General features: G+C 41.3%; 1 protein-coding gene across 1 annotated transcript in view; it reads left to right on the top strand.

Annotated features, from left to right (window-relative positions):
• The window catches only part of LOC136742327 (breast cancer type 1 susceptibility protein homolog), a 47,415-nt gene that overhangs the window by 20,179 nt on the left and 14,377 nt on the right, over window positions 1-12,859 (top strand). Inside the window, exons 15-19 of the mRNA XM_066698584.1 lie at window positions 5,463-5,740; window positions 6,966-7,053; window positions 8,939-9,016; window positions 9,314-9,354; window positions 10,708-10,791. Coding sequence (XP_066554681.1) covers window positions 5,463-5,740; window positions 6,966-7,053; window positions 8,939-9,016; window positions 9,314-9,354; window positions 10,708-10,791 — 569 coding nt within the window. The remainder of the gene's footprint in view (window positions 1-5,462; window positions 5,741-6,965; window positions 7,054-8,938; window positions 9,017-9,313; window positions 9,355-10,707; window positions 10,792-12,859) is intronic.

Raw genomic sequence — 12,859 nt, 5'->3', positions numbered from 1 at the left:
TTCATATTCATTCTCAGACAATTTGATTGACACAAACTGACCAGGGCCAGTGTGTGATGTTTAACCCTAAGCTCTCCTGGCTTTCCCGGCCGTTAGTGGTGCAGCCTGGATTTGAACTGGTGCACAAGGAGCAGGTCAGGAGCCCAAGATCTTTTAAATTGTAATTGTAAAATACATACTCCAATAAACAGGAGCCCAAGATCTGTGTGTTATTGTATTTGTTGTCCAGTTCCACTGCTGCAGTGCTATACGATTCATCACACTTCGACGGGATGCCACGCCTCCACAAGAGTCAATCTGTGGCCCGTCCCAGCTGCACGGGGTTCTACCGCAGGAGATACGCCCCACTGAAAAAATGCACGTTAATCTTGTGGATTTGTAAAGACTGATTGACGGGATGGGTTTCCAACGACAGCAATACAAAGTTAATTACGAACATGGAGTTTGTTGTGGTGAAGAAGTTGTCATGATACAGCTGTCATGCGTGTACTTCCCCACATAGGTGCTTAATTATATGGCACCACTCTGATTCTATTTCAGGTGTAGCGAGGTGCAGAAGCATAATCTGTCTATGTTCTTTCGGGATCTCTGTCAATTCAGCATTATCCCATTTTTAAGGTGGGGGGCCGGTGGGGGGGGGTCTTGCTCTGCAGTTTCTCTCTGGTTGATGTTAAAGCGGATTAGATTCTTATCCCTGCATCACTTGTCAAATGATTAGCTGCAGCAATCCTTAATGCCAGAAAGACTTGCTACATGCGAATGCTGCCAACGTGCTGACACTACGTTTTGAGGGCTGTTAAAAGCGATTATTTAGGCTGTGGTGTTAAAATAAGTGTAGCAGGGTATCGCTTCAACGGGAAACCAAAGTAATTTCTCAGACTACTGAACTGATGGCTTATCTTAATTCAATTTAATTCTAACTGCCACACCATATGCAGTTTCAATAAAAGCTGGATTAGGAAAGGGGGAAGGGGGTGGAAAAATTAAAATCACACTTAGTTTATTTCTGAGGAACTTTTTTTTTTTTTAACCCCCTGTTGTGCTCTTTTCTAATAAAGTGCACTCTCCCTCACTTTGATCTATCAAGAGAGAACATTCATACTGCAGAAAAAATATTAGCCGGGGTCCTATAACCCAGAGATTGCTATCTTATGAGTGAACTGACACTGGGATCCTTTGAGTGGTACCAGTGTTGTGGGGAGTTTTATAACAGGGTAGCAATAAGATAGCCTTATTAAAATGCTCTTGCTCTAGACTAGAGCATTTAGCTAAACATTGTTTGCCATGTTTGTCCCGCTTTACTAGTACAGCTGTTTTATCCATCTGCCACTTTGTTCTTTAATTTGATTTTTATTCTTTGTATTTGATATTTATTAATGTATTTAAAATCCAGTGCTGAACATTGCATGTTAAATTTGAACATTTATTTTTTTCTTTTAATATATCACAACATATCCTAAACCATGTGAAACAATGTTGATCTTAAAATCAATGATCAAATAGCCGCTAAAGCAAAATGGGATTTGGAAGCAGGTTTTTATTTATTTTTTATCCTTGACCATATTTCTTGAGTGACAGGTGTATAGAAATCAGTTGCTAACTATTCAAGAAGGGGTTGGGGGGGGATCAAAGGTGTCTCTAATGTGGGCAGCGCCAGCAATTGCCTCCCCGGAGGTCTCCCGTTGTGTGACTGTGTACTGGAGCTCGATATGCTGGCTCTTGGCTCCGGCTTTGCAAAGGCAATGAGAGTCATTATCGCACGGCCTCTCATCTCGCATTACCTGTAATGGGAGCTGACAGTTTATTTACTCAGCGCTGGTCAGCAACCAAGCTGGCTCCTGCAGAGTGAGAAAATACGACTCCCTAATGCACAGCCACTTCTTGGCTGAGATGAGAATGAGAGCAGGCGTGAGTGCGACACAATGCTTTATGCAGCCCGTGGATTCCACATTGATCAGCCCTGGCGTGTAAGCTTCTGTTCATCTCCTGCTCGGCACTGTGTGCGGCTCAACTGCAATGTGGATTTATTCTTTATTTTATGTAACGGCAAAAGCACAGCCTATTTTATAGTCCCTTAATGTCTTCTGGTCAATAGCAAAATAACGTACGCCACACAGCACAGATGTACACTCACCTAAAGGATTATTAGGAATACCTGTTCAATTTCTCATTAATTCAATTACCTAACCAATCAATCACATGGCAGTTGCTTCAATGCATTTAGGGGTGTGGTCCTGGTCAAGACAATCTCCTGAACTCCAAACTGAATGTCTGAATGGGAAAGAAAGGTGATTTAAGCAATTTTGAGCGTGGCATGGTTGTTGGTGCCAGACGGGCCGGTCTGAGTATTTCACAATCTGCTCAGTTACTGGGATTTTCATGCACAACCATTTCTAGGGTTTACAAAGAATGGTGTGAAAAGGGAAAAACATCCAGTATGCGGCAGTCCTGTGGGCGAAAATGCCTTGTTGATGCTAGAGGTCAGAGGAGAATGGGCCGACTGATTCAAGCTGATAGAAGAGCAACTTTGACTGAAATAACCACTCATTACAACCGAGGTATGCAGCAAAGCATTTGTGAAGCCACAACACGTACAACCTTGAGGCGGATGTGCTACAACAGCAGAAGACCCCACCGGGTACCACTCATCTCCACTACAAATAGGAAAAAGAGACTACAATTTGCACAAGCTCACCAAAATTGGACAGTTGAAGACTGGAAAAATGTTGCCTGGTCTGATGAGTCTCGATTTCTGTTGAGACATTCAGATGGTAGAGTCAGAATTTGGCGTAAACAGAATGAGAACATGGATCCATCATGCCTTGTTACCACTGTGCAGGCTGGTGGTGGTGGTGTAATGGTGTGGGGGATGTTTTCTTGGCACACTTTAGGCCCCTTAGTGCCAATTGGGCAATGTTTAAATGCCACGGCCTACCTGAGCATTGTTTCTGACCATGTCCATCCCTTTATGACCACCATGTACCCATCCTCTGGCTACTTCCAGCAGGATAATGCACCATGTCACTAAGGTCGAATCATTTCAAATTGGTTTCTTGAACATGACAATGAGTTCACTGTACTAAACTGGCCCCCACAGTCACCAGATGTCAACCCAATAGAGCATCTTTGGGATGTGGTGGAACGGGAGCTTCGTGCCCTGGATGTGCATCCCACAAATCTCCATCAACTGCAAGATGCTATCCTATCAATATGGGCCAACATTTCTAAAGAATGCTTTCAGCACCTTGTTGAATCAATGCCACGTAGAATTAAGGCAGTTCTGAAGGCGAAAGGGGGTCAAACACAGTATTAGTATGGTGTTCCTAATAATCCTTTAGGTGAGTGTATAATGCTTGTGCAGTCAAGGGGAAAGTGGGCCACCTGCAATCCTTCCATTAGCAAACATGGCTACTTCAGGTTGCCTTGTAAAGGTCAGGCCTAGATTCCGGACACTGACCTCCTCGGGACAGTTAAAATGCCAGACGGAGGTGGTGATTGTAAAGGCACGTCTTGATCACTTCAGCTAGCGCTTCAGCAGCTGTGAGTGACGTGAGATTGACGGCAGCCTTGAGAAGACATCCCCTTCATGAATGCATGTTGACATCAGTGTGGTGGGCTTCATCTGAAAAACTCCTCAAGATGTAAATCATAAAATAACAGGCTTGTTCCCTAAAGAGATGAACCAACACGTTATTTTATTTTTAAAAACCCTGGTACTGCTTTTTAGGTCTAAAAAATGCTCACTTGTTTTTCTACGGTGATCCATAAATCCACCTGGTTAGAAATAGGCCTTGTGAACTTGCAGTTATTTTATTACCCTACTAAGACTGAACAGAATAGCAGCTAATGATTTCAGCATTTCTTTCTTTATTCTTTGTGCATTTGTTACAACTAATTAAGATGTTACAACTAACTATTCTTTTAGAATAAAGTAACATAAATACCACATTGGAGTAAAACAAAGCTATTTAAGTTGCTGGTGACAAACACTCTGAAGCATTCTTCTAATTGTGGCATAAACCAGCGATCGCAGGAGGTGACGTTGACAGCTTTCTTTGCAGAGTCTCAACACACAAACACATAAACCCAAAGCAGTGAACACAGCTTAGTGTGCGTGCTTGTGTGACAGGCAGTTGTATTAACACAGACTAATCACATTAATGCTTTCATGGTGTCGTCTTAGTTTAAAGGGCAAACACAAGCAGGAGGCTGATAGTGTTGCACAAATAGATTGGTTGACTTTTCCAAATGGTGTTTTCTGGAAGGGTTAGAGAGTGACACTGACCAGCGGCAGATTTAGGTATAGGCGACATGGGAAGGGCGGCATCTTGCTGGTATGATGATATGTCACCGTGTGGGACTGTGGGTCAGTTAACCTTGTCGGACTGTGCGCCCTGATTCTAGTTAGGGTACTGCCTGGGAAGGTCTCCCACTTAGAAGTACGAGATGGGGAGGGGGACGTGGGTAGTTTGATCTCAGGTCTCCCCACTGGAAGCCAGAGGTAAGGGCAGCGGGGGAATCTATCAAATAGCGCACCTCTAACTTAGTACAGTACTAATGCAATTAGTAAAATCAGTCACACTATGAAATGCTACCAAATAAACCACAATTCATTCATAGTACTGTGAATATATAGTTTCACAGAAATATTGTTGCATTTTTTCTGTTTTGTGTGAAATTGTTAAGAATAATATAAAACTAGTCTGCACACCACCAAGGTGAATTGGTTTAGTCTTGACTCTTGGTTGACAGTGTTGGGGGATGGGTAATGTATTGGTGCTCGAGTGCCAAATCAACACAAATTGATATTCTATTTGTGTATTTGTGTCATATAGGATTTGTGCAAATTAGTTTTATTTGTGTGTTTTTTGTTAGCAATAGGATAACTGTAATAATTAGTCTCATTTTTTATTAGGATTTATATACTATAATGTTTCTATTTGTCTGTTACTACTTTTTGATATTTATGAGTCTTATTTTTGTGTATTTTTTATATTTATATAGTTTTAAATGTTTTGATTTATTTGTGTTGTTCCAAATGTCTGAATAAAAATTACAGTTAGTGCAGAATGGTGCTTTTCGTTTTTGTTGCCGGGCAGCGCTGAAGGGGGTGTTCGCCCAGGGAGCCATACAAGCTGGAACCGACACTATAGGCGACCATAATGGACACTTAAAATGGACGAATGGCTGCAAGGGTCCGTGTTGATTGGTCCACACTGGGGAGAAAGGAGGGGGAAATAATCCACCTGGGCAGAGGAGTTCTTCACCTGACCAGGTCAAGGTTTAGATGGCTCTCTAGCCAATGAATGATATTACCCAATTTCGGTTTGTGTAGTACAAAAAAAAAAAAAAAAAAAAGAAAACCAATGCAATCCTTGCTTTCAAGCTAAATGTTGGGTGATGAACTTCCTTACACCCCTGAGCTCTCTAGATTGTTATTACCTTTTTTTCTTCTTTGAAAGGGCGCCTCTCTGTGACAAAGCTCAGAAACGGGAGCACCAGACAGTCTGGAAGTGACCATGTGTGTGAGAACCTGAGCCCCTCGTTGAGACCGCAGGAACGAGACCGATCAATGAATCCGCCTGGCTGGGCAGGGCCGGCAGCTCAGGAGCCTGGTAGACGTCAACCCCAAGAGAGACCGGCTCCGTCTGCTGTGACTACAGACACCAGGGATTGTAGGAGCTCATCCTCCGGGAGGAAAATGTCTTTTGTGGCGTCTGGATTAAACCGAAACGAACTTGTGAGTCATCCAATTATTGTGTTATTATAAAAAATAAATTAGCTTTGTTGTTTCAGTCTGGGCAGGAGGCTGCTGACCTTGAAACCGCTTTAACACCTTTTCAAATCCACATTTATGGTAGTTTGTAGGCGCTTACTTGCATTCTCAATTAATGGCCATCATACAGTGTGATTTAAAGGTCAGATTGCTCAGTTTATACAAATAAATACACATCCTCACTGTCAATTGTGCTTTCAGTTGGGCGCTTGTGAACAGGAGGGTATTCAGGATGCACTCTGATGATCTTCCCTTAGTTGTAAGTCCCATTTACACAATTGTACAGGTATAAGAAAATATTGCTTCAGAAAGCAGGTTGGTATAGGACATATTGAACTGTGTAAGCCAGCATATTGTGTTTAATCAACCATGCTGTTTCACCTTGAACCCACAACCTATAAAGACATATGTTGTGCTCATTGCCATTATAAAAAGTGCAATTATCATGCATTTACTTTATTATTAATTACTTAGCAGACACCCTTATTAGGGGCAACTTACAGTTTACACAAGAAACATTTTAATTTACAAAAGTGCAATCAGTACATAATACAATAAGCATATATCCTAGTACAATGAGGTGACAAGTGCAGACATAATGCAGTGAAACAATAGAAGTGCTAACAATACATAAATACACAGGAGCAGTGGCAAACAATGCTATACCCTCTGTGGAAAGCAGAGGGGGAAGGAAAGGTGAGGATGATGTAGGACAGAATAAGAGGTGCTAGTTGGAGTTTGTTGTACTTCAAAGACCCCATCTTTCCATGTGAACATTTTCCTATCATAAAATGTTTTGAAATGTTTACCCTGCTTCACAACGGCAACTCTTTATCTCACGCAATGTTTTCAGTTCTTTAAAGTGGGGAGAAGAAAAAATAAGGAAAGAAAGAACGAAAGGAGCCTGTCATATGTCATGTATTATATTATTATTTTTTCTGCAGCCTTACGCTGTCAGCGAGCACTTTGTCATCGTCAGCTTTGATGTGCTTATGATGAGACTTTATTGCTAATGTCGTTATCTTCCTGCTGTTCCTTGTTTGGCTGAGAGTACTGTGGAGTTCTTAGAGGCCTGTGCGACTGGAGATTTCAGCAAGCTGTTTTCCATTTATATATTTATTTAGTTTTTTTTTTTTTTTTTAATGTGATAAGCACAGTATATAATGATCTTGTTTTCTGTGCACTGCAGATGCTGGTGCAGAAATTTGCCAAGAAAATGGAGAGCACTCTGTCATCGCAAGTCAACCCAGGGACAACCCACGTGATCATGAAAACGGGTAAGTGTGCGTTGTGTAGGGATAAGAAGGCACAACTAATACTGATCAACAGGAAAACAAGGAGTGACAGTGCCTTGGCTTGATTAAGAGCCTGACCCGCCAAAGTGGAATAAGAGAATGAGTTTTACTTTTTAACAGACAGCTTAATCCCCTTCCTGCCATGGCTTTCTGCAAAGTTAATTTTTCTTGCCGCATGTTGGGGAAAACTCTGACTTCGGGAGAGTCCCAGGGAATGGTTATGTGTATATTAGCTGAATCTGCAACAAGAAACAACAACGGTATAAATTCCAGTGGTATAAATTGCTTCATGACGGATTGGATGAAAGGCATGGAGGGGGGGAGAGTTACAGAGCTGCAAAAAAAGCTGTAATCAGAGCTAATGTTCTCATCCTTCACATGCACGTTATTGGCAACCATTAAATATAAATTAAAAAGTGGTTTTATTTATTTTTTCTTTGTCAAGGTGCGGAATAAATGTCTTTGTTAAGATTCGATTTTCCTGATCATTAACAGCATGAAGTCAGATGCATCATGTGCCCAATCCATCCCCCCTCTCCCAAGTCTCCCCCATCTTTCAAAGTGTCACTGGCTTCCATCGCCTGGTTTCATCTCCGCCGCAGCACTAATGCCTCGCTATTCTGCAGCATCACGTTTGTGGAGACGGCACTCCAAAGTTTAGCTGCCTTTTTATGGCACTGTTTCCTTGGCAACGTGCACACCTATTTTTTTATTTTTATTCCCCCCCCTGTTGATATGGGGGAGCAGGAGACGGGGGAGGGGTTGCTTGGGGATTGAGAAAATCTGTTTGTATTTGAGTGTTTACCAACAACAGGTTTTAGTGGGGTGTGTGTGTGTGTGCAGGTATCATTACAAATGAGCATCTTCACAGGAAGCACAAGTCAGCATAACACCTGTAGTCTGTTCACTACATGTCTTTTAACCCAGTTCCAATCAGGGGGCCTTGACTACTGGTGCTGACTGTGCAGTGGGCGGCTCTATGAATACTATGACACCAGAGTAAAGCTAGACAATCTGGCTGTGCAATCCTTTGTACGAAATATTCTGTAGACCAGTGTTAAGCAGTCCATATGGTTAGAGGGGGAGCAGTTAGCTTGTTAGACTTGAGGTATACAGGGCTGGCAAACATTACAATTTAGACTTAAATGTGTAAATGATGAGAAGACCAAGACAGCCTACTGATTTGCACACGTCACCAACTTGCAAGAACATATGGAATACATTGTTTTGTTTGCCACCTTAAAGACACAAATCCCACTTCTTTTACACAACTCGAATCCCAGTTTTTTCTACCCAGCACTGGCACTGATTGGAAGTGGTGGAATACAAATAAAATCTTCAGCCATTAGAGTAACGGGAAATACCCATTTAAGTGTGACCTTAACGGCTTCAGAAGAATATATGGTTTCAAGCTCACTTTGAAATTACTTTATTTCCCCTTAAACTATTTTGCATGTGTCTATTTTTTGCATACCTGGAAAACTTGTAAGGTTCTTTTGTTCTCCAGTCCTGCTGTGCTCAGATCTACCCTGTTGTTCCTGGTAGAAACTGAGAAATTTTGGACAGGATAGATTTTCTTCCTCAGCCTTTGCCTGATTAATAAAGATTTTAGTTTGTTCTTAGGAGTGTCTGAGAGCTGCCTACTGGTTGATAAAAGGACTTTCTTAATCGACCCTCTAGCTGCAATTGTAAGGTTCTTATTCCTACCAATATATACATGCCTGTGTGTGTATATAGAGATGTATGTATACAATATTTGGGACAGTTTAATTTGAAACTGTCATGTGGCTGACTTGGGCTGGCTCTTCTCACTTCCTGACCTTCGACCCTTCTAACCAGACTGCCTTCCTTCTGTCTGTGTGTGCAGATGGTGATCTGGTGTGTGAGAGGACACTCAAGTACTTCCTGGGAATCGCAGGGAAGAAGTGGGTCGTCAGCCACCTTTGTGAGTGAAATCCATTGCCATTGCCACAGACATTCTGCTCCGGTCACTGAACACTCTCAGCTCTGTATGAAACCTGTGTCTCTCAATCTGTATTAGTCTCATACATACACTGCAGGAAATTATCCCTTTATTTATTTATGTGTCTATTTACTTTAGTTGTTTACTTGTGTCATTGGTACCACTAATATAGAAGATCTCTCCACTGATGTGATATGCCTGACGTTCTGCACGTAGTGGCTGTGGTAGAAAACAACCTTTTTTTGTCTGCATCATTTGTCTTTGTTTTCCATTTCTTAGGGATCGTGGAATGTTTCCGGCAAGGTCAAGTGCTTGATGAGGTGAGTAAACTTATTAGCGATCGACTTGGAGCAGAACTCTGAGCCCTTTGAGTTCGTAAAGAAAAGGTATGCAGCTCCATTGCTGATCTCGGTCTTCACATTCGCATGGATTTTTAGTACAAAACCACTGGAAAGCCTTCTAAAGGAGTCATTTTTTCCCACAAAGATCCCCTCATGGCTACAAGCACCTGGACGATGTTTGGGGTGGCTTTTTGGCTGGGTTGGAATGGAAACAGTGGAAGGTGGAGGGGGACTTTAAGTTGTCTGTGTGGATATCTGTTCTGAGGTAATCGCAGCTTGGGCCCTGATATCCTGCTGCTGCTACCAGCCATGTGATTTATTGTTAAGTTATTAAGCAGGCAACTCGCATAGTTTAACATAACTGGGCCACAGTGTTCTACAGATGATCAACATCGATGCGCTAACAACATCACTCCCAAAATGAATCTACGCATTTCAGGGAAATAAATGAAGGTATACGAGAACATTATAGTGGGCTACAGGTCTAATCCAACCAGAAGTGATTGAAGGAGGCTTCGATAGGTGCTAAACCTCTGCTGTTCAGATGCTTCCGTGCAGCACATGTTTTATTTCCTCCATCATTGGGTTTAAATTGGCACTCTAGACTGGGCAAGCAGATTAGTTTTAAATATTGTTGTCTTTACTACTGCTTTGTATTCTTAGCGGGATGGCTGTGGATGTTATCAAGCTGGTAGATAGATGTAAAGGTCATCATCAGAGACTCCTATTTGAGCAGGCAGCACAGCATTGTTCAGAATTCTGCACTGCAGTCTGTACAGCGCGCGTCTCTTTGACTCCCATCAGAGCCAGAGGAATTGGGAGAGCTAGTGGATGTTCTGTAACTTAATTTATTTCAATTTTTTGTCAGTATTATAAATGTTTTTCTGGGGGAGGTTGCACGAAAACAAAAACACTCAAATGAACTTGTTTGAGAGCAGACATCAGTGTAAACACAGCTTTCTCCTGTCCTCTTCAAAGTGACAGTTTACTTTAGCTAGCAGATTTATTCAATTTTTCTGCTGGGAAAGGGATACTGAAAGTCAGGTGCTGTGGTGTAGGGGCACAGGGCTCCGTTCCTGGAGGGCCACAGTCCAGTAGGTTTTATGGGTCTTTCTGAATCGGCGACTTAAGTACTGAGAAATGTACTTAAATTGCAGACCTGTAAATAAAACTCATTGTTCTAATGAAACATAAAAGCATATCTCGTCATTTTGCATTTCCATGTCGATTTAATTGTCAAAGGTTTTTAATGGCCTACGTACAAGACCACTCTGTTTGTAAAGCCTAAAAGGACTTATACTGCTCTAATGACCCTCTGCCTTGTTTATACAGGCCAAGTTTGAGGTGCGAGGAGATGTAATCAACGGAAGAAGTCACCAGGGACCCAGGAGAGCGAGGACCAGTGGGGATGAGAAGGTAAAGGGTTAAAGTAAAGCCAATGATCTGAAGAAGTAGTAGTTCACACTATGGGGAAAATATAATGTTGTATAACACTGTTGGCCTCACATCAGCTCTGTACTACATGTTTAAATTTAGTGTACATCTCCTATAGGCTGCTTTCACTCCGGCATTACAGGCTAGAGTGATGTCATATTTTTTTTCAAAAGCTGCGTTTGTGATAAATTACCAGAAATCCATCTGTTCTGCTTTGTCCTCTGTACGTTGTTGCTCTACTACTACTATTTATGACTAAGGCCGGTCGTTTTACGTTGTCAGTTAGTCAATCAACTTCCGGAAATTGACAAAATCCAAATACTCAATTTCCATGATGCAGAAGTAAAAATGTTTATTGCCGTCTGTCTCTGCAGTTCTTTGCCTGTTTCAGACATATCTCTTAATCTTTATGTAGGCCTACGACTTCAGTAGGAATTACGGATAAAAGCAGAGGAAAATTTAAAATATTTATTTTGGAGACGTGGAAAGTATTTAGACTCGACAGACCTTGAAAAAATGTAAAGTGTGGCTGGATGTTTTTTCCTTTGAAACCTAATGTTATTTGCTGCTTTTTAAATGACTTGATTAAATCACTCGGTAATTTCAAACAAATCTCAAAATCTTAATTACATTTTTTGGCACATAAAAAGTATCTGTAGCTGGTGAGAAAAATGTCCCTCTCTTAATCGGTGTTAGGAAATTGTAAATCCCTTTTCCCTTCTGTCTGCTTGACTCTGCGATTATACGAAGAAACAAAGAGGGTTGCCTTTAACTACCTTGTTTAAGTCATAGCTCAGGGCGTGAATAATATAATGGTATTAAAAGTGATATCTTGTATATAATTAAAAAAAAACTATATGCGGTACTTGGTGAGTGAGTGGAGCAACTTGGAAGCTGATACGAAGCAGTCAGCAAAATTCTGCCTTTACTGACCCTCCAATTGAAAGTCGGTTCAAATTAGTCAGGCTGTTAAGTAAACCTAGCATTTGCAGTTCTTGCTGGAGGGTATCCTACCATTAAATAGCTTCCAAGGCTTACCATTTAAAAACACACACACACACACACACACACGCACACATGCTTCAAGATGACAGTGGTAAAGGGAATGTAGCTTCCCATGACAAATTCTGGCTCTTCTACTAGTCACCCGGTACTGAACCTCATTGGGTTTGGTTTCAGATGCGGCAACAAAATGTATCCTTGTGTATATGACTCATTAATGTACACTTCCAATTTCTAGTCTTTTGACGTTGCTTTGCATAAAGGCATCTGGAGAATTAGTTTATTTTATTAAAAACTCACAGCTGGGGAAACTGTTTATCCCATACTGATTAAAAGCTTACTACTTCATACAAATATTACTTAGGTCTCAGTTTCCCCAGGTCTTTTACAACATTTTGCATTGTAGGCAAAACTTTGCAAAGAAATCAAAACCGCAAACCTTAATGCGTTTTGAAGATCATCCCAAGAACCCGCAAACGAAGTGACCGAAGAGATCTTGACAGAGTAGCGGAGATCGCTATTGTGAAAGGTGGAGAAGGGTGGGGGCAGGAGCAATTTGTCAGGAGCTCTGGCAGCCATCCTTTCTCATCATCCGCTGAGAAGTCTGAGAATCACTTGTTTGGCAGTATTGATCTCTCTGTAAAGTCTTGAAGGCTGGCAAAGTGCTTTTCCTCTACCAATTAGACCCTAAAGTTTTTAATGAACATTGTAAATAAATCTTAGTGAACATAGTTTCCTGCTCATTTTTTTTTAATAACTCCCTTGAATGCTTTTTTTGATTTGTAAGTATATTTTTAGTCTTTGTAACTGTGTAACTCTTTGAATTTTGTTACCACTTTTTGTTTTGTATCGGTCCCCTGAAGAAAACCACTAGTCTCTCACGTGGGTGTTATATTGCTTGAGGATGAGCAAAAATCATATGCACTTTTAATTAAGCTATTCATGCTTTTACCCCCCACTGTTTGTGTATGATGTTCATGATTGATTTACTTTTTACCTGCAAGTTTGGAATCACCATTTCTTAATCAGCATGACTCATCACTAAAAG

Source organism: Amia ocellicauda, chromosome 3 (assembly GCF_036373705.1).
Source record: "Amia ocellicauda isolate fAmiCal2 chromosome 3, fAmiCal2.hap1, whole genome shotgun sequence".
NCBI lineage: Eukaryota > Metazoa > Chordata > Actinopteri > Amiiformes > Amiidae > Amia > Amia ocellicauda.
This window is presented reverse-complemented; position numbering and strand designations above follow the sequence as displayed.